Here is a 20,964-nt window from a genome sequence, read left to right as displayed (position 1 = left end):
CCAGGGAGATGCTCACCTTGGTCTCCTGATTCCTCCAGGGGGATGTTCACCTTGGTCTCCTGATTCCTCCAGGGGGATGTTCACCTTGGTCTCCTGATTCCTCCAGGGGGATGTTCACCTTGGTCTCCTGACTCCTCCAGGGAGATGTTCACCTTGGTCTCCTGATTCCTCCAGGAAGATGTTCACCTTGGTCTCCTGATTCCTCCAGGGGGATGGTCACCTTGGTCTCCTGACTCCTTCAGGGGGATGTTCACCTTGGTCTCCTGATTCCTCCAGGGAGATGTACACCTTGGTCTCCTGACTCCTCCAGGGAGATGTTCACCTTGGTCTCCTGACTCCTCCAGGGGGATGTTCACCTTGGTCTCCTGATTCCTCCAGGGAGATGTTCACCTTGGTCTCCTGACTCTTCCAGGGGGATGTTCACCTTGGTCTCCTGATTCCTCCAGGGGGATGTTCACCTTGGTCACCTGACCACACAGGCACCTCTCAGCCTTCCCCACTATAGTCACTATGTTCCCCATAATGGATGAGTGTCTTATGGAGAGAGAGTCCAAATGACACTGCCGCCTTCTTCCTCATCAGGCCTCACCCCTCCACAGTCAGCCACCCCTCTGATGACCGCCTCGTCCATTTCCCATTCCCACACTTGCTTCTGTATGTATTAATTGTCACTCTCCTATAAAGGCTCTTTCTTTTACCCAATTCAGGTATCTATATATTCACTAATTTATAACAATATGGATTCATGGATTTCTTTTTTCTTTTTCTTTTCTTTTTTTTTTTTGAGATAGAGTCTCCCTCTGTCACCCAGGCTGGCGTGCAGTGGTGCAATCTCAGTTCACTGCCACCTCTGCCTTCTGGGTTCATGCTTTCCTTGTGCCTCAGCCTCCCAAGTAGCTTGGCCCATAGGTAAGTGCCACCACACCTGGCTAATTGTGTGTGTGTGTGTATTTTTAGTAGAGATGGAGTTTTGCCATGTTGTCCAGGCTGGTCTTGAACTCCTGGGCTTATGCAATCAACCTGCCTCAGCCTCCCAAAATGCTAGGATTACATATGTGAGCCACCACTGCACCTAGCCAGATTCATAAATTTCTGTTTTGTTCAGAGGCTTGTATTTTCTGCTCAAATCCTCCCAGATACAGTCGTGTTCAAAATGCATTTTTAAAATGTCGACCAGGAGTTTCGTATCCAGTGAAATCAACATTTTAAAATGAAGACTAAATGAACATTCACAGAGTAACAGAAACAGAATCCATTGCTAACAGGCCTGCTGTACAGGAAGTGTAAAGGAAGGCATTTAGGCTGACACCACACGGTCACTCCCGTCTGTTAGAAGGAATGAAGAGCATCAGGACTGGTGAATGTGGGGATGAGAACAAGAGACTATATTTTCAATTGTTTTATCTTCTCATTACTTTACAAAACACAAAATTGAAGCAACAATGATAACATTGTATTGTTGAGGTCATCAGTAGATGAAATACATAGGATGATACGCACAAGGGAGGAGCGAAGAGATGGAGCCGCAGTGGGGCCGAGGGGCCAGACGGGGCTAGAACTCAGTCAGCATTAACTAGAATTAGACTCGTTCGGAGCAACCACACCAGACGTAACTAAAACACACAGCTGAAGAATCAAGAGGAATTTTTAAATGACGTTGTAAAGCGTTTGTTAAACACGAAGGCAATAAAGACAATAGAAGGAAAAAGGAGAAATAGACGGTAGGCAATAAATAGCAAAACGGCCGGCGAGGGCTTCCTTCTGGACCCTGTGTTCTGTTCTTTCACAAATACCACGATATCTTGGTTACATTTGCTTTACAGTAAGTTTTGGAATTAGGTGGCATAGCCCTCTAACCTTTTTGTTAATTTAATCAGTATAATTTTGCCTATTCCAGGTTCTCTGCATTTCCATATAAATTTTGGGATAATGTCAAATTCTACAAAGAAAGTGTGCGGGAATTTGATAGGGTTTTTGCTGAAGCTCCACATCAGTGTGGGGAGAATCGCCGTCTTCACAGTTGTGACTCTCAGTCCATAGATGTGCTGTGTCTCTGTCGCTACTTATTAGAGCTTCTTCAGTTTCTCTCAAGAACCTTCAGTGACTTTCAGTGTACAGGTCTTGTACTTTCTTGATAAATTTATACCTAGGTATTTCTTCTTTTTTCTATGTGTGACAGAGTCTCACTCTGTCGCCCAGGCTGGAGCTGCAGTCTCAGCTCACCGTAACCTCTGCCTCCCAGGTTCAAGCAGTTCTTGTGCCTCAGCCTCCCAAGTAGCTGGGATTACAGGCACATGCCACCACACCCAGCTAATTTTTGTAATTTTAGTAGAGACGGGGTTTCACCATGTTGACCAGGCTGGTCTTGAACTCCTGACCTCAAACCATCCGTCCACCTCAGCCTCCCAAAGTGCTGGGATTACAGGCGTGAGCCACCACACCCGGCCCTAGGTATTTCATTATTTTTTATGGTGGAATTTTCTTCATTTAATTTTTATGTTGGTTATAGTTCACATGGCATATCTTTTTCCATCCTTTTATTTTCAACCTGTCTGTGTCTGAATCCATGAAGTGCCTCTGATAGACAATATATGGTTAGATCTTGTTTTCTGATCTGTTCTTATACTCTAGACCTTCTGATTCAATCGCTTAGTCCATTGACATTTAACATAATTCTCATTTTTTGTGGTTGGATTTGTGCCTGCTATCTTGCTGTTTTTTGTTTTATGTATAACAGGATTTTTAGTTTATCGGTATCTCGTTAACTGCCTTTGTTTGCAATCAGTTTATCAAACCATTTTGCTATAGACTGATTTGAGTCCCCCCAAAATTCATATATTAAAGCCCTAACCCCAGTGTGACTATATTTTGAGTTAGAACCGTTAGGAGGTCATAAGGATGGAGCCCTAATTCAATAAGATTCATGTCCTGTAGGCATAGGCAAGGACTTCATGACTAAAACACCAAAAGCATTGGCAACAAAAGCCAAAATACACAAATGGGAGCTAATTCAACTGCAGAGCTTCTGCACAGCAAAAGAAACAATCATTAGAGTGAACTGGCAACCAACAGAATGGGAAAAAATTTTCGCAAGCTACCCATCTGACAAAGGGCTAATATCCAGAATCTACAAAGAACTAAAGCAGATTCACAAGAAAAAAACAACCCCATCAAAAAGTGGGCAAAGGATATGAACAGACACTTTTCAAAAGAAGACATTTATGTGGCCAAGAAACATATGAAAAAATGCTCGTCATCACTGGTCACTAGAGAAATGCAAATCAAAACCACATTAAGATACCATCTCATGCCAGTTAGAATGGCGGTCATTAAAAAGTCTGGAGACAACAGATGCTGGAGAGGATGTGGAGAAATAGGAACACTTTTACACTGTTGGTGGGAGTGTAAATTAGTTCAACCACTGTGGAAGACAGTGTGGTGATTCCTCAAGGACCTAGAAATAGAAATACTATTTGACCCAGCAATCCCATTACTGGGTGTACTTAAAGGATTATAAATCATTCTGTTATAAAGACACATGCACACATATGTCCATTACAGCACTGTTTACAATAGCAAAGACCTGGAACCAACCCAAATGCCCGTCAATGATAGACTGGACAAGGACAATGTGGCACATATACCCCATGGAATACTATGCAGCCATAAAAAAGGATGAGTTCATGTTCTTTTCAGGGACGTGGATGAAGCTGGAAACCATCATTCTCAGCAAACTGACACGAGAACAGAAAACCAGACACCAGGTGTTCTCACTCATAGCTGGGTGTTGAACAATGAGAACACATGGACACAGGGAGGGGAACATCACACGCTGGGGTCTGTTGGGGGATGGGGGGCTAGGGGAGGGATAGCGGCAGGTGGGGAGGTTGGGGAGAGAGAACATTGGGAGAAATGCCTGATGTAGGTGACGGGGGGATGGAGGCAGCAAACCACCATGGCATGTGTATACCTATGCAATAATCCCGCAAGATATGCACATGTACCCCAGAACTTAAAGTATAATCATTAAAAAAAAAAAAGATTCATGTCCTGGAAACAAAAGACACTATTCAATGGAGAAAGATACTATTTAGTGAGGGAAAGGACAGCTTTTTGGGAAACTGTGTTGGGTAAACTGGATATCCACCACAGAGTAATGAAGGTGGACTCCTGCCTAACACCGTGTGCAAAAATTAACTCAAAATGGGTCAAGGACCTAAAACTATAAAACTCTTTGAAGAAAACACAGAGCAAAAGTTCCATCATGTTGGATTCAGCCGTGATTTCCTGGATGTGATACGGAGCACAGGCAGCATCAACAAAAAATTAAACAAATTGACCTCATGAAAATTTAAAAATTTTGCGCGTGAAAAGACACTATCAATAGAGTAAAAGGCAACTTGTGGAATCAGAGAAAATATTCACACGTCATGTGTATCTAATAAGAGATTCCAATCCAGAATACATAAAGAACTAAAACCTAACAACAAACAACCTGATTCAAAAATGGGCAGAGGCTGGGCGCGGTGGCACACGCTTGTCATCCCATCACTTTGGGAGACCGAGGCAAGAGGATGGCTTGAGCTCAGGAGTTCAAGACCAGCCTGGGCAATGTGATGAAACCCTCATCTTTACAAAAAAACTTAAAAAGTAGTTGGGCATCGTGGCACATACCTGTAGTCTCAGCAACATGGGAGGCTGAGGTGGGAGGATTACTTGAGCCTGGGGGGCAGAGGCTGCAGTAAGTCGAGATTGCACCACTGCACTCCAGCCTGAGTGACAGAAACGCAGGGGGAGGGGCAAATGACTTGAATGAGCAAAGTACACAAGCGATCAAGAAGCACATGAAAAGATGCCGTCGTTAGCCATTAGAGCAATCCCAGTCAAAACTGTAGACAGAGCTGGGTATGGCGGCTCATGCCTGGAGTCCCAGTTACTCAGGAGGCTCAGGTGGGACGATTGCTTGAGCCAAGGAGATGGAGTCCAGCCTGGGCAACATAGCAAGACCTCATTTCCAAGAGGAAAAAGAACCCAGCAAGATGCTGTCGCACACCCATTAGGATGGCTACTATATATTTTAAAAATCACACCTGTAGTCCTAGCCACTTGGGACACAGAGGTGGGATTGCCTGAGCTCAGGAGTTCAAGGCTGCAGTGAACTATGATTACACCACTCCACTCCAACCTGGATGACAGAGGGAGATCCTGTCTCTTAAAAACAGGCCGGGCACAAATGCCTGTAATCCCAGCACTTTGGGAAGCTGAAGCGGACAGTCACTTGAGGTCAGGAGTTCAAGACCAGCCTGGCCTACATGGTGAAACGTGTTTCTACTGAAAATACAAAAATTAGCCAGGTGTGGTGGCACACACCTGTAGTCCCAGCTACCCGGGAGGCTGAGACAGGAGAATCGCCTGAACCCCAGGAGGTAGAGGTTGCAGAGGGCTAAGATCGCGCCACTGCACTCCAGCCTGGGCAACAGAGTGAGATTTTGTCTCAAAAAAAAAAAAAAAGTAAAATAAAACAAAAACAGGCTTTCAGATCAAATTGGCTGGCAGGTGTTGAAGCATCAGGCTCATGGCTAGATGGTATTCAAAAGCGGCATCACAGTGCTGCAGGATTCAATAACCTGTGGTTAATGCATGCTAATCCAGTATTATGAGCATGAAGACGTAAAAATAGCCACAAGAAGCCTTCCTGAGAACCTTTCTAGTGACAGGATGTTTTGCATTAGGAAAGCAGCGGGCCTGACCGTGAGGCAGCAGATCCTGCCCAGTGAGCAGTGGACAAATGGAAGAGGATAAATTCCACCTTAAACTACACTGAAAGAGGTTATCTGAGAAAGAAAAGAGGCCGGGCGAGGTGGCTCATGCCTGTAATCCCGGCAGTTTGAGAGGCCGAGGTTGAGCCCAGGAGTTCCAGACCAGCCTGGGCAAAACCCTCTCTAGAAAAAATTATCCAGGCATGGTGGCGTACACCTGTGGTCCCACGTTCTCGGGAGGCCGAGGTAGGAGAATCGTGGGAGGTTGAGGCTGCAGTGAGCCGAGATCATACCACTGCACCCCAGCCTGGGTGACAGAGTGAGACCCTGTCTCAAAAAAAAAAAAAGAGAGAGAAGAATGGACAAAGACGTAATCACATAGCTGGAGTCTGTGGATGCAGCTGTCCTCAAAAGTATTTTTATGAAGATAGTTAAACCTGAAACAACCTTAATTTAAGAATTATTTGGTCTGCAGATATTTGACTTCAAATAAATGTTATTGTAATCATTTTTAAAAACCCGAAATAACAAGTGTTGTTGAGGACACGGAGGAATTGGAGCCTCGTGCGCTGTTGGTGGGAATGTGAAATGGCACAGCCGCTTTGGGAAACAGTGTGGCAGTTCCTCAAAATATTAAAAACAATTACCATCTGATCCTGCAATTTCAGTTCTGTGTAAGTGCTCAAAAGAATTGAAAGCAGGGTCTCCGAGAGATGCCTGTATACCCAAGATCATGTTAGTAGCATTCACATCACAGTGCTGAAACATGGAAGCAAACTACGTGTCCGTCAGCAGATGAATGGGCGGGCACAACGTCTGTATCCGTACAGTGGACTGTCCCTCAGCCTTCCAATGGAAGGAAATTCCGGCATATGCCACCGCCTGCACGAACTCGAAGGGCGTAATGCTAAGTACATAAGCCATTCGCAAAAAGACAAGGGCTGTGTGATTCCACTTCTGCGAGGTACTCAGAGAAGTCAAGATCGCAGAGACAGAGAGGAGAATGGTGGTTTCCAGGGGCTGCGGGATGGAGGAACGGGAAGTTTCTGTTTAGTGGGAACCAAGTTTCAGTTTTACAAAATGAAGAGTTGCAGAGATGGATGGTGGTGATGCTTGCCCGGCATTAGGAATGTATTTAATAGCACTGAACTGTACCCTGAAAATGGTGAAGGTAGTAACTTTTATCATAATGAAAACACTGTCAGAAAACAAAATGAGACACCAGCGAGCTTGCTCACTCACTCTCTGGGCACACAAGAGGTCCCAGGAAGACAGTGCGAAGGCAGCCGCCTGCAAGCCAGGACCCACATCAGCCACCATCTTCATAGACTTGCCGGTCTCAGAACTGCAGGAAATCAGTTTCTGTTGTGTAAGCCACCGGTCTGTGGTATTCTGTCATAGGACGCGAGCCGACTAGCACACGTTTTAGTCCTGCCGATGCTTCACCTGCGGCTTCATTATTTTCTTAGTGATTCCTCTAGAGCTTGCAACATGCGTCTTGAACTTATCACGGTATACTTGAGGTCAGTACTGACTTCGTTCCAGTGGAACATAACCACGTTGCTCCCGTGTGGCTCCACTTCCTCCCACCTGCTTTGGAATATTCATTTGTATACATGTACATGTGGTCTCTGTCTCATAAACCTAGCAATACGGTGCTGTAATTATTTCCTGAATTAAACATGTTTCTTAAAGCCCTTAAGAGAAAAACACCTTTAATTCCATGTTTTATTGTATCTACAGCGTGCATATGAACCATTTCCAGAGCTCTTCATTCCTTCCCGTGGATTCATGCTACTATCTGGTGTTGCTTCCTTTCAGACCGAGGTGCTTTTTGTTTTTCTTGCAGGGAAGATTGGGTAGAAGTGAATTCTCTTCATTGTTTTTTTTCCATATTTGAATGTCTTTGTCTTCATTTTGAAGGGTAATTTCACTGAATATAGATTTTCTTGGTTAACTTTTTAGCATTTGGTATATGGTGGCATTCCTCTGCTTTCTGGCTTCCATCATCATTATTATCATTATTTCCGAGACTGGGTCTCACTCTGACACTCAGGCTAGAGTGCAGTGGCTTGACCATAGCTCACTGCAGCCTGGACCTCGTGGGCTCAATCGATCCTGCCACCTCAGCCTCCTGAGTAGCTGGGACTATAGGTATGCACCACCACACTCAGCTAATTTTTCTTTTTTTTATTTTTTTGAGACCGAGTCTCACTCTGTCGCCCAAGCTGGAGTGGAATGGTGTGATCTCACTGCAACCTTCGCCTTCTAGATTCAAGTGATTCTCCTGCCTCAGCCTCTGGAGTAGCCAGGATTACAGGCATCCTCCACCATACCTGGCTAATTTTTATACTTTTAGTAGAGATGGGGTTTTACCATGTTGGCCAGGCTAGTCTCGAACTCCTGACCTCAGGTGATCTGCCCACCTTGGCCTCCCAGAGTGCTGGGATTACAGGCCTGAGCCACCACGCCCGGCCAATTTTTCAGTTTTTTGTAGAAACAGGGTTTCGTCATGTTTCCCAAGGCTGGTCTTGGACTCCTGATCTCAAGCCATTCACCAGCCTTGGCCTCCCAGAGTGCTGGGATTACAGGCATGAGCCACCGTACCCAGCCACTTCCATTATTTCTGATGAGAAGGCGGTGGTTGATCATACTGTTCTCCTGTAGGTGAGGAGCTGCTTTTCTCCTGCTGCTCTCAGGAATTTTGTCTTTCACTTACTACAGCTTTTTAGTAATTTTTGAAATCATGAAGTGTGCGTTTTCCAATTTTGTTTCTTTTTGAGATTTTTTTTTGGCCTATTCTGAGTTCCTTGCATTTGCGTGCATTTTAGGATCCATTGTCCCATTTCTGCTGGCAAAGCAAGTGGGAGAGTTTTAATTCACCTCGTACATCCGTTTAGGAAGTATTGCCACGCAATACTAATCCTGTGTCTCCCCGTCCGTGAATGTTGGACACAGCTTTCCCTTTATTAGGTCTTTGATTTCTTTCGACATTATTTTGTAGTTTTCAGTGAAGAGGATTTGCAGTTCGTTGGTAAAATTTATTCCTAAGTAGTTTGTTATTTTTGGTGCTATTGTAAATATGATTGTTTTCTAACTTTTGTTTTCAGATTTTCATCGCCAGCACGTAGAAATACAGCTGATTTTTATAGATGGGCCTCGTGTCCTGCGGTCTACTGAGTTTGTTTGTTAGCTCCGGGGACTTTTCGTGGATTCCCTAGACTTTTCTGTGTGTCAGATCATGTCATCTGCAAGTAGAGATGGTTTTCCTTTTTCCTTTCCAACCACGGCACCTTTTATTTATCTTTTGCCTTTATTTTTATTTTTTCACTTCCCATCCCACTGCAGGGCTTGGATTTATTTTTCTCACCTAACTGCCCTTGCTGGAACCCACCTCAACACAGTGTTGAATACAAGTGGCAAGCGCAGGTGTCCTTGTCTTTGTTCTGTTCCTGATCTCAGGAGGAATCATTCAGCCTCTCTCCATGGCACGTGGTGGTCACCGAGGGCTTCCTGGAGGCACCGTTTAGAGGGCTAAGAGCTCCCCCTGGTCCTTTCTTGTCATGAAGAAGTGTTAAGTTTTGCCAGCGCTTTTTCTTTATCTTTTGAGATGATCGTTGGGTTTTGTTCTTTGTTCTGTGACGGCTGTGTGTTCTCAGATGTCATTCCATCCGTTGATAGAGTATGTTAATATGGTGTTGACCTCTGTATGCTGAGGTAACTTTGCATTCCTGGGATGAATCCCGGTTGGTCATAGCGTACGATCCTTCTTACGCGCTGCTGGATTTGCTTTGCCGGCATTTTGTTGAGGAATTTTGTGTCTGTATTCACGAGGGATACTGGTCTGCAGCTTTCTTTCCTTGTAACGTCTCTGTGCGGTTTTGGTATCAGGGCCTCATCCTGTCCTCGTAGAATGAGTTAGAAAATGTTCCTTCTTGGTTCTCTTTTTTTTTTTAGTGTTTCTGTTTTTGTGTTGAAAAGCCCTGTCTGCTGAGTCACAGTCATCCTATTTTCCTGTGATTCTTTAGGTTCACTTGCAGTAGCCACTCTGGAGTCCTTAGGAAATGCAAGCCGGGCCACGCAGCGTGGGCTTCTGCCGTCGGCCGTTTGCCCAGAGTGTGGTCACACTTCTGTTTCTTTGCTGATCCCATAATTTGGGGCTGCAATCTGGACAGTCCAGGTACTGTATTTCAGCAAGTCTGGATTCTCATATTTTTATATGAGGTTGTTTGATTGGTTTTCGTTTGCTTGGGTATTTTACCTGGACCTAAACTGGAGAATGTGTGGCCACGGCTGCCGCAGACGTGTTCACGTGGTTTCTGCTGTTGGTGTTGAGCCGGGTGTCCGCTCGTCTTCACAGCTCGGCAGCCGGCCCGTGCTCTGTCCATGGTTGTGCTCCAATAGTGCACGTTCCTGCAGCTCCCCACGGCCGACAGTCTGTGCGTGTGGGGAGCTGACGCCCAGCTGGTTCCCGCCCCCCGTGGGGTCACTTCTGCGGCTGCGCTGGGTTTCCCTGCGCTTGCTCTGGGTTCTGAGGGGCTGCCTCTCTCTGGCTCTCTGGTTCTCAGCATCTCCCCGCTATTTTTCTGACTGGTCCTTCCTCTCCCCAGCCCTCCTCAGCCAGGGCTGTGGGCCTCTCCAGGTCCTGCAGGTGGACCCCTCGTGGCTGATGAAAGTGTTCTCCTCCCACCTTGAGCCCACCCCCTCTGGAAGCAAAGCTGCTGGTCCTCAGCCGTCCACCCTGGCGCGGCTGTGCTCTTGCTGGGCAGCGTGAGGCAGGGGCAGGTGGAGCAGCCGCAGGCCGGGAAGCCCAGTCCTGCTCCTCGGAAGGCTGCAGTGGGTTTCAGGAGTCAGTGTTTATAGATTTGTTGTCTGCCTTGAGTTGACTTCCAGAGGCCTGGACTGTTGTTTCTACCATTTTGTCCAGTTTCATACTGGTTTCGTAGAGATAACTTGCTGATTCTACCCCACCGTAGCCAGCAGTCCTCCTCAACAAGCCTCGTTGACTGAGTGAGGGAACGGCAGGTCCCAGACCCCTCACGTGCCGGAGCGGCAGGCGGGCCTTCTGTCATCGTCTGCCCTGCAGTCACTGTGCAGCGTGTGGGGCTGTCTGACCTGTCGGCAGGGGCGCAGGGCACCCACTCCGCAGCACGCAGTCCCCTCCGGAACACGACACGGCAGATCTGGTGTCACTGGGAAGCAGGCTGTTCCACACCCAGATTGTGAAACTTACCCTCTTCAAATGTCAGCATGTTTTTAGTTACATTGTTCAGATGGGCATCTTTGTGAAATGCATCACGTCGCGTTACCGTCCTGAGCAGAGGTCTCTGCGTGGCACTGGGAGGTGTCGCGGGGATGGATAATCCCTCTGCTCACCCACCTCTTAGCGGGGCTCCTCCCACACCTGCACGCTGTGCTTTCGAGAGGGGCCCGCCTCTGGGTGGCTTTCGGGCCTTCCTCTAGCACTTCCAGGGCCCCTGTCTCTGAGTTGCTGCTCTTTGAGATGATGCCTGGTGTGACTTGATTCTCAGTCAGAACCTGAAGGACTCATCAGGATTCCGGGCGCCCTGTGGGACACGCAGGGGCCTGAGCGGCGGGGTCTTTTGGGTCCGAGATCCCACAGCCCACACTTGGCTCTCCGAGCCCTGCTCGCCGGACCAGGGGTGAGTTGCTGGCCTCTTGGGTCCTCAGTCTCGTCATCTGTGTTGATAATAGTTATCTCAAAAGCTTCCCATTGAGTAAATAGGAAACAATTTCAAATAACCTGTAGTATTGAGCATAAGTTAACAGAAGACATCTGCCATTGTTGCTATTTGTGGTTCTGTGTGTTAAATGTGTAGGGTTTTGTTTTCACAGGTGGTGTGAAGCCAGCAGATGAGGAGGCAATGGCTGTGAGGAAAGAGGGGAGCCCCCCGGGGAGAGTGAGGGGGGACCTAGCAAGATCGTTGTTGTGGTTCTCATGGGGGATCAGGCGGGTGGGCGGAACGGGCCGTCCAGGCTTGGGAGTGGCTCTGGACACGGGCTGAGGATTTGCTGGCATTCATATCAGAGGTGTGCTCACCGTGGCCTCCTGCCTCTAGGAACGGGCTGTCCTAGGAGGACAGTCTCTGCAGGTCCACAGCCTCCTGAGGCCAAACTGCTATAAAAGACAGTGAAGGCTGGACCCGCACCGCTTTCCTGCTCGTTCTTAGCTGCTCTTTGGAGTCTTCTCAGGGTCACCTGCAGACTCGGGAGATGTGGGGCCTCTCACAGGCAGCCTCCTCGCAAGGTCCGCACCTTTGCCGCTGCACGGGGGCAAAGACAAGACCCCAGTCAGGGGTATGGAGGCTGCCTCGTGCTCAGGGCCTCCTGCCCCACAGGCCAGCGTCCCCCAGTGTGCCGCAGCAGGCAGGGCACTGGCCGGTCACCAGCCACTGAGCTGGGGAAGCCTGACGCTCGGGCTCCCCTGCCCGGGGCTTTCCCCGCCTGGGGTCTGCTGATCCACGAGCAGTGCTGCCTGAGAACCGAGTCCTCGCATCTCCCCTTTCACGTTACAAGGCGCCTGGAGAAGGCAAAGCACGGGTCAGCCGCTGAAAGACCTCTGGACGCACTTCTGCCCTTCCGGCAGTTCTCCGGGTAGCAGGAGCCAAGGCCTGGGAGAGGCGGGGGAGGAGCTCCTGCTGCAGATGCCCATTGAGCACCTGTGTATGCCAGGCATGCTCCGCGTGCCCACGGCTGCCCACGGGACAGGCAGGCCCCCCTCGAGGAGCCCACGGGCCGAGAGCCCCTAAGTGAGGCTGAAACTCAGCCGGGACTGGCCGGTTCGTTTCCAGGCCTCGCTGTCTGGCTGCCAATGATTCACGTGGCTTACACAGTCACTAAGCCGCACAGGTGCCTAAAAGTAGAACGGTTAAAATGCAGGATATTTACGCCCACGCGGAAGACCCAGGGCTTCCCATGGTGTCGTGTTTCCACCAGGGTGTGAGCGACCTGAGGGACCGGTTTTCGGTGTGGTTTGCAGCTCCGCCTGCTGCTGCCCTCGTGGCGGGGAGGGAGAGACGGCTACCGGGACGCGCGGCAGGCTGGCCTGGTCGTGGCACTCAAAGCACCGGGCCGGGCCGTGCGAACGCGAACAGCTCATGTTTTCTCCCTGTTCCACCACAGGCAGTGTCTCCTCCTGGGGCCCAGAGCATCCCAGCCTGACGCCGAGTCAGAGGAGCGTGGGAAAGCCTCCCAGGTATCTTACGGCGTCTTCGAGGAAATCGCCGGCCAAATAAAACTGCTCATCATCTCACGCACCAGAGAGAATTACCGCTAAAAGTTTAATATGTTGCTTTTCAACCCTATTTTTACACGCTTTGAGTGAGGTCTTGTATATGCCACTTTATAGTTTGCTAAGGCATTTTCCGTGTTGCTGGAAACTTCACAAGACCCATGTCATGGCTGCATGCTGTTTTACCAGAGGAACAGGCCGTGGCACAGCAGGTGGACCTAAAAAGGGCAGGTAGAAATCCTCCCGGCCTCCCGGGCAGCTGCTCGGCTCTGCCTCTGTACTGAGGAGGCTGCGGCAGGCAGCGTGTAAATTAATGAGCGTGGCCGTGTTCCAGTGACACTTGGTTTACAAAAGCAGGTGGCAGGCTGGACCCGGCCCCAGCACCAGGACAGGCCACAGTTCACCTCCCCGTGCTCCTCTTCTCAGACTTCTGGGCGGCCTCCCACTCCATCTGCTGCACAGTTACGCTCACACCGATGTCTCTGTCAACAGAACTCAAGTGTTCAGAGGTCCAGTGGTCTCTCTAAAAGGCAGACTCTCCCACGTCAGGCCCCGCAGAGCCCTTGAACGCCCTTTGCTGCCTGTGGTCCAGTCCACCCTGGGTTGCCTGCAGGCCTCAGCGTTCTCTCATGCCCTCACCTCCTGCCCCCGCTGCCCTGGGTTGTCCACCCTCCTGGGTGCCCATGGACCCTGTGGCATGTGCCACGTCCACCACCGGCTGCCCTCATCGTCCAGGGCAGGTTCCTGCCATGGCAGCCCCTCACCCTGGCCTCTGTCTCCCTCTAGTAAATGGAAGCATGGATGGACAGGCAGCCCCGGGATGGACGGGCCGCACAGGCAGCATGAGGTGGTGCGGGGATGGACTGGGGTGTGGGGATGGACAGGGGGCGTGGGGATGGACGCGGGCCGCGGGGATGGATGGGGACCCAGGGATAGACGGGGGGGCGTGGGCAGCACAAGGCAGCGTGGGAATGGATGGGGACGCTGGGATGGACGGGCAGCATGGGGATAGATGGGAAGTGGGGATGGACGGGAAGTGTGGGGATGGACGGGCGCGGGGGATGGACGGGAAGTGTGGGGATGGACGGGCGCGGGGGATGGACGGGAAGTGTGGGGATGGACGGGCACGGGGGATGGACGGGAAGTGTGGGGATGGACGGGCACGGGGGCGCGGGGGATGGACGGGCGCGGGGGATGGACGGGAAGTGTGGGGATGGACGGGCGCGGGGGCGCGGGGGATGGACGGGCGCGGTGGATGGACGGGAAGTGTGGGGATGGACGGGCGCGGTGGATGGACGGGAAGTGTGGGGATGGACGGGCGCGGGGGATGGACGGGAAGTGTGGGGATGGACGGGCGCGGGGGATGGACGGGAAGTGTGGGGATGGACGGGCGCGGGGGATGGACGGGAAGTGTGGGGATGGACGGGCGCGGGGGATGGACGGGAAGTGTGGGGATGGACGGGCGCGGTGGATGGACAGGCGGCACAGGCAGCACGGGTCTTGGCAAGGCAGAGACGAGTTTGGTTGAACACAAAGCTGTCCACGTATGTGTTTTAAAACAACTCAGGCTTCTTGTTGGAATCAGGTATGGTGGGATGACAGCAGGTGCAGCAGCTTTGTAGGGGAGCTCCCTCGCAGTTCCCTCGAGGCAGGGGCGAGGGGCGTGTGCGCCAGGCCCTGCCGTGTGTCCTGGGGAAAGGCGGGGCAGCACAAGCGGTTCAGGGTCATCTGCGCGGTTTGTGTGGTGGATCTGGCTGCGGAGGCAGGCCTTCATGTCCGGTCTGCAGGGCAGGGGAGCGTGGCTTGGTGAGAATGAGAGGAAGGAGGGGCTTAGGGACTGCGCCCGGGGCCGGGGGCTCGCCTGGGAACCGTGCGTGCATGAATACTGTTGGCCACCTCCAGGAATTAGCCAGCTCTGGACGGAGCTGTGTTTTCAGGAATAGCAAGTCCCCAAGACAGCAAACCGTCATAAAATACAGAAAATAAAGGACTCATAGAGCAGCAAAATCCGGGCGAGGAAACAGCCCTGGGAGGAGGCTGAGGCTGGATGTGAGCTGGGGACATGATTCAGGACTCATCACCTGGAGGGCACAGGCAGAAGCATGCGGATGGATAAGCTTGCCACAGAAGCTTCTGGAGCCTTGAGAGTGCTGAGAGTGGAAACTGAGAGGACCCTGAGGTTAAGGGGCGAGCAGAGGATGGCTGTGGGGGAGGGCGGAGTGAGGGCCTCGTGATGAGGGGGCGCCGGCCTTGACGAGCAGCCACGGGCCAGGGGACCCCGGCGGTCTCTGCCGACTCCTGGGGACGAAAGCGCAGATCTAGGTGTCCACTGCAAATGGGAGTCGGCAGAGACCCTGGACGCCTTCTCTGTTGTTTCTGCTCAGCCACTTAGTGATACTGGCCCCGGGAGAAGGCGCCGATTGTAACTCGCCTCTGTCAGCACCATGCAGGGAGGCCTCCAGCAGGAGGGCCCTCTCACCACCCTCTCAGGAGCCATCCTTGTAGGTCCTGCCCATAGGCAGCCCGGCCAGAGAGGGCCTCCCCTGCCACTGCCAGCGAGAGGCTGCCCATGTGGCCATCAGCCCTGGGCGTGGCACGGGCCCTGCTGGTCCGAGGTACTCAGGGGTGCTTTTTAATCCCAGCCTTTAAAACCGCAGAGTGGCCAGTGCTCACGTTGTCATGTCACCAAAGATGCTCGAAGCATTCGTTATCTTGTGTTTCTTGAATTTATTAGGATTCCACCTCTGCAAATCCCCTACAAGGGACCATCGCTAACACCAACACTACAGTTACCCAATAGAGTGGGAAGAGGCGGCTCTCCGAGCTTCGAGGGCTCCCAGGCCGGGCTGCCCCCAAGGCCGCCCATCAGCATCTCGAGCCTGCTGCAGAGGCAGCGTTCAGGCAAGTGCTCTGCCAGCCTCGGAAGGAGAACGTTCTTGGGAAAGGGCATGTGTCACGGAACTCTTTAACTAAGCGTGTGCCAAGGGCAGACGCGGGGCTCTCAGTGTTCTCAGGAGTTGTGTCTCTGAGCTCTGCCTTAGTAGCTCAGAAATGCAGTAATGTTCACTTTTATATTCATTGTGAATTTCCAAAAATTATGACTTAAACATACTGGTAATACTTTATGAGAACACTAAGATGACATCTGGATTTTTTAAATACTCATTTGAGTGAATGAACTCCTCTTCCCACTTATTTTGTGTGTGTAACACGTGCACCCTCACTTTCCTCCACAGTGTGAAGCTGGAAGTCCTTCCAGAGAGAGCTGGCGTGTTCTTATTGTGCCTCGATGCTTCCCGTGAAAGATGAGCAGCCCGCCACCCGCTCTGCCACCTTCCTGCCCTGCAGCCCTCGTCCCGCCAGCACGTGCACCTGTCCTTTCTCTCTTGAAGAAATAATTAATGTAGTTGAATAAAGTATCTTTCTGACTATCGGGGTGGCATATATGCGATATGTTTAAATTTGTAACACCTTGGAACTTCCTGAAAATGTTGACACTGGAGGCAAAACGAACACCTGCCTGTTAGGTCACTGTGAGAAGGTTCCGGCTGTGGCTCTGGGGGGACAGGGGGCGCGGGGATGCACAAGCGGTGCAGGGATGGGCGGGCAGGTCTGCTGTGAGGTGGGCGCGCAGCGCGGGTCAACTCTGCTACACGCTGTGTTACCCAATGACGACACATTCTGTTCTCATAATACAGCTGGCATGTGATGCCAGGTTCAGTGGGGGAATCTCTGTCAGGTCCGGAGATTAATTCTGGACCTGAGTTCACCTCGCGGGCATGCCCTGCATGTGGGGAGCCTCCCCCTCCGTTAGGCGGGTGGGGCCCCTGCGGATACGCCCCCGTGCACGCGGCTCCCACCAGTCTGGACCATACTGGGTTGGAAAAGAAGCTCCTGGGGTTAGTTCTCATCTTTTAGTTTGCATTTACCTAAAAAGTGGCAAAGAACTTTGTTACCTCACTCGAGTTGGCCTCGCAGCACCCGAGCACCCCATGGGGCAGGAGCATCCTCACCTTCACTGCAGGTGGAGCTGGGGCACTGCAGGCTGCAGAGACTCTTGCAGCCGAGGCATGCACCTGTCGCACCTGCCTTCACAGCAGCCTCCCTCGCCTCCCCTGGGCCTTCCGGACGCCAGGATGCCTGGGCTGCCCCATGTGCCTTCGGTCCTTCCCGAAGCCACGCACACTCATGGCTGTCCCCTCCATGAGCTTACTTTGTCCTGAAAACTTGTGCTGAAGCCAGATGTGCAGAAATCTTGTAGTGACATGCATGTTCTAAGTTTCGTTCCAGAAATTTCAAAATGTTGTAAAATCATGAATCGAATTTTGGCATCAATGTCTCATTTCTGTGTGTTATGTGACCTGTGCATGTTTTATGTGATCTGCACGTGTCATGTGACATGTGTTATGTGACTTGTGCATGTTATGTGACCTTTGCATGTCATGTGCCCTGTGTCATGTGCCGTGTCGTGTGACCTGTTATGTGATCTGTGTCATGTGACCTGTGCTTATCATGTGACCTGTGTGTTGTGTAACCTGTCATGTGACCTGTGTCATGTGACCTGTGTGTCATGTGATGTGTGCATGTCATGTTACTGTGTCATGTGATCTGTGCATGTTATGTGACCTTTGCCTGTCATGTGCCCTGTCATGTGACCTGTCGTGATCTGTGTTGTGACCTGTATGTTATGTGACCTGTGTGTGTTATGTGATCTGTGCATGCTGTATGATCTGTGTTATGTGATCTGTTATGTGACCTGTGCATTATGTGACCTGTGCATGTCATGTGACCTGTGCATGTTATGTGACCTGTGCATGTCATGTGACCTGTGCGTTATGTGGCCTGTGTCATGTGACCTGTCATGTGACCTGTGTCATGTGATCTGTGTGTTGTGACCTGTGCATGTTATATAACCTGTGCATTTTATGTGAACTGTGTGTTATGTGACCTGTGTGTGTTAATCTCTATATATGACCTGTGTGTGTTGTGATCTTTGCATGTCATGTGACCTGTCATGTGATCTGTTATGTGACCTGTGCGTGTTGTGTGATAACCTGTATGTGACCTGTGTGTATGTGGACTGTGCGTGTTGTGACCTGTGTGTTATGTGATCTTTGTATGTCATGTGATCCATGTGTGTTACGTGATCTGTTATGTGGCCTATGTGTTATGTGATCTATCACGTGACCTGTCGTGTGACCTGTCATGTGATCCGTGCATGTTATGTGGTCTGTGTCATGTGACCTGTGCATGTCATGTGATGTCATGTGGCCTGTGCCTGTCATGTGACCTGTGTCATGTAACCTGTCATGTGACCTGTGCCTGTGTGACCTGTGTGTCATGACCTGTGCGTGTCATGTGTGTGCATGTCGTGATTGTCATGTGAACTGTGCATGTTATGTGACCTGTGTTATGTGGCCTGTGCATGTCATGTGATCTGTGCGTGAGGGGTCATGTGTTAAGCTCTAGGCTACAGGTGAAGTATAAGCCATAGAAACCCATTATCTTCCCTCAGCCACCATTCTCACGGTTCACCTCACAGGCCTGGGTCTGCAGCAGCTGCCTTGGTTTCGGCAGGTGGATTTGTGGGGCTGGCCCTGCGATGGAGCATGCCAGGGCTGGCCTCATCCCTGTGGTGTTCCTTAGGGGATGTCTTTGAAAACTTTGCCCAGACATATTCCCCCCGGGCCACCTGCCACTGCCTCACCCTCTCTTCAGGCAGTGCCAGCTACTGTCTGGGAGCTGATGATTGCCCCTGATTTTAAAATTTCAGTTTCTTCCATCACTTCACCTTTTGTAGGGCACGTTGGGAGCCCGATGTAGGGCTGAGTGCCCACAGGGTCGCCGGGTGAGCCTTATGCTGTGCTGAGGCGCGGGATCTGAGAAATAAAGAGACAGGACACAGAAGTACAAGAAAAATGCAGCTGGGCTCGGGGGGCCACGCCACCTATGAGCGGAGTCAGACGAGGCCCCGAATGTCCAGAAGCCTGAGTATTTATTGTGTATAGGTTAGGGGGCAGGGCAGTGAGTGAAATCATCTTTAAGGATAGTGATAGGGTCGTGAGCAATAAAACATGGGGTCCACCCCCATTAGGTCACCTAGGCCAGGAGGTGGACAGTGCACAGCAAGGGGCCCGTTCCCACGAAGGCAAGGGCCGTGTGCAGTAAGGGGTCCACCCCCCTTAGGTCGCCAAGACTTGAAGGTGGGCCGTGCACAGTGAAGAGGATGCATGTGCAATACTTCTATCTATGGGAAACTACTTCTAAGAAGATTTATAGGAGGATGCTTTAAGTCACATAGCAGTGACAGAGCTGTCAAGGTTACCTCCACCTTCTGGCAGCTTCCAATGGGTTCTAGGGGAAGATGCTTTTCAAGCAGCACCGTAGCAAGAGCTGATAAAGTTCACAGTCACCAAGGTGGATTGCCGTTCTGAGGGCAGCCTTCCACAAGAACTGGAGCAAGGTCCTACAACTCCTTTATCAGGAGGAGTGGCTCTCGCCCCAAGCCTGCCACACAGCGGGTATCTTTACGGTACTGAACGCTGCCGCCTGGGCCATGGGTTCTTGTCCTGGTGTAACTGTTTTCCCTTAAGTCATGCTCTGCACTGTGTCTGCTCTAGGCATTCCTCTGATTATGAACTAAGATATAATTATAGGTATATATGTAGGGAAATATTCTTTAGGCACTCATACTATCAACTCTTATATGATTATATATAGAGGATTATATAAAGGGATTCTTCAAGCCCTATTTCTATAAACTAATATATGATTGTATAAAGGATTATATAAAAGGAAATGGCTGAGTATTAACACTATAAAGTGAGATATTCCTCAGGCCCTAACTGTGCCAGGGTTCTGCTTAGCTCTCATTCCTCGGTGCCTATATGGGGGGTTACCCACACCTTTGTAGACATAACTTGTGGCCATACTCGTAGCATTTCCTATTCTTTATTTTTGTCATTTTTCACAGTTGAGCCTGCATTTGGCAGACATTCACCAGGGGCAGCCCCGTGCCTGGATTTGCCGCTGACCTGCCTCAGCACACCTGTCTTTCCTTTCCAGTAATTGTCACGAAAAAAGGCAATTTAGTAAAACATCCAGACAGTGGCACAAGCCTAGTCCGTGGATAGAGGCGACAGATGCACTGCGTAGGCGGGACTCCCACCTGTCCTCATGCCGTGCATGAAGCCCACGTTCAGCCTGGCACAGGCCTGAGGGATGATTCAGGAAGCTGCCAGCTGTGTGAAAGTAATACCGTGGGAGCCCAGGGCCAGCCGAGCGGTTGTGATGGGGCACAGAGGCTGACAGGGGGCAGGACTGCGGAGGAAGGGGCAGTGCCCTCCGCTCTTCATGTGCATCCTGGGCTAGAAGTGGGCGGCGCCTCATCTGCAGGCCCCGCTGCTCCCACGGGGGTGCACAGCAGCCAGGCCCTCACCCCTGCCCCCCACACACTGCCCATGAGTTGTCCTGCCTGGTGGTGTCTTGTGGGCTGGGCTGCAGGCAGTGGGGGCTGTCTCCACTACTTCCGGGGTGGCTGTGATTCAGGGCCAGGACATGACCTCGGGCTGAGTGGCCCCCCAGCTGTGCAGCCTCACACATCCTCCCTCCGGCCCGCGCTGCTGTTCTGGGCTGCGGGCGCTGCGTGAGGACAGGTGGGAGTCCCGCCTCGGCAGTGCGTCTGTCGCCTCTATCCATGAAGTAGGTTTGTGCCACTGTCTGGATGTTTTATAAATTGCCTTTTTTGGTGAAAAAGTGGTTCCCTGCTGTATTAGTCTGTTCTCACGCTGCTGATAAATGTAAGGTTTGTTCTTGCCGAGTTTAAAAGGAAGAAACTGAGGCCAACACAAGAAGATCCAATATGAAGGAATTTATTCAGGCTCCTGGGCGAGGTTCTGCGGTCCGACGGGAGGGGCCGGAGAAGTCGCACAGACGCCTCTCAGACGTGGGGTT

General features: G+C 50.9%; 1 protein-coding gene across 6 annotated transcripts in view; it reads left to right on the top strand.

Moving 5' to 3' along the window:
* LOC105731852 (probable E3 SUMO-protein ligase RNF212) overlaps nt 1-16,444 on the top strand; it is a 56,391-nt gene extending 39,947 nt beyond the window's left edge. For 5 of the 6 annotated variants that reach the window (XM_064365214.1, XM_064365211.1, XM_064365199.1 and 2 more), the window contains 3 exons: nt 12,903-12,975; nt 15,746-15,912; nt 16,248-16,444. In XM_064365214.1, coding sequence (XP_064221284.1) covers nt 12,903-12,975; nt 15,746-15,912; nt 16,248-16,252 — 245 coding nt within the window. In that variant the 3' untranslated portion in view covers nt 16,253-16,444. Of the gene's footprint in view, nt 1-12,902; nt 12,976-15,745; nt 15,913-16,247 lie in introns of those variants that run through there. The other variant, XM_064365215.1, reaches the window with a different exon arrangement.
* Nucleotides 16,445-20,964: the final 4,520 nt, after the last annotated feature.

The sequence above is a fragment of the Aotus nancymaae genome, unplaced genomic scaffold (genome assembly GCF_030222135.1).
Source record: "Aotus nancymaae isolate 86718 unplaced genomic scaffold, 86718_ANA_hifiasm-v0.15.2.pri h1tg000006l, whole genome shotgun sequence".
In the NCBI taxonomy this organism is placed as follows: Eukaryota; Metazoa; Chordata; class Mammalia; order Primates; family Aotidae; genus Aotus; species Aotus nancymaae.
This window is presented reverse-complemented; position numbering and strand designations above follow the sequence as displayed.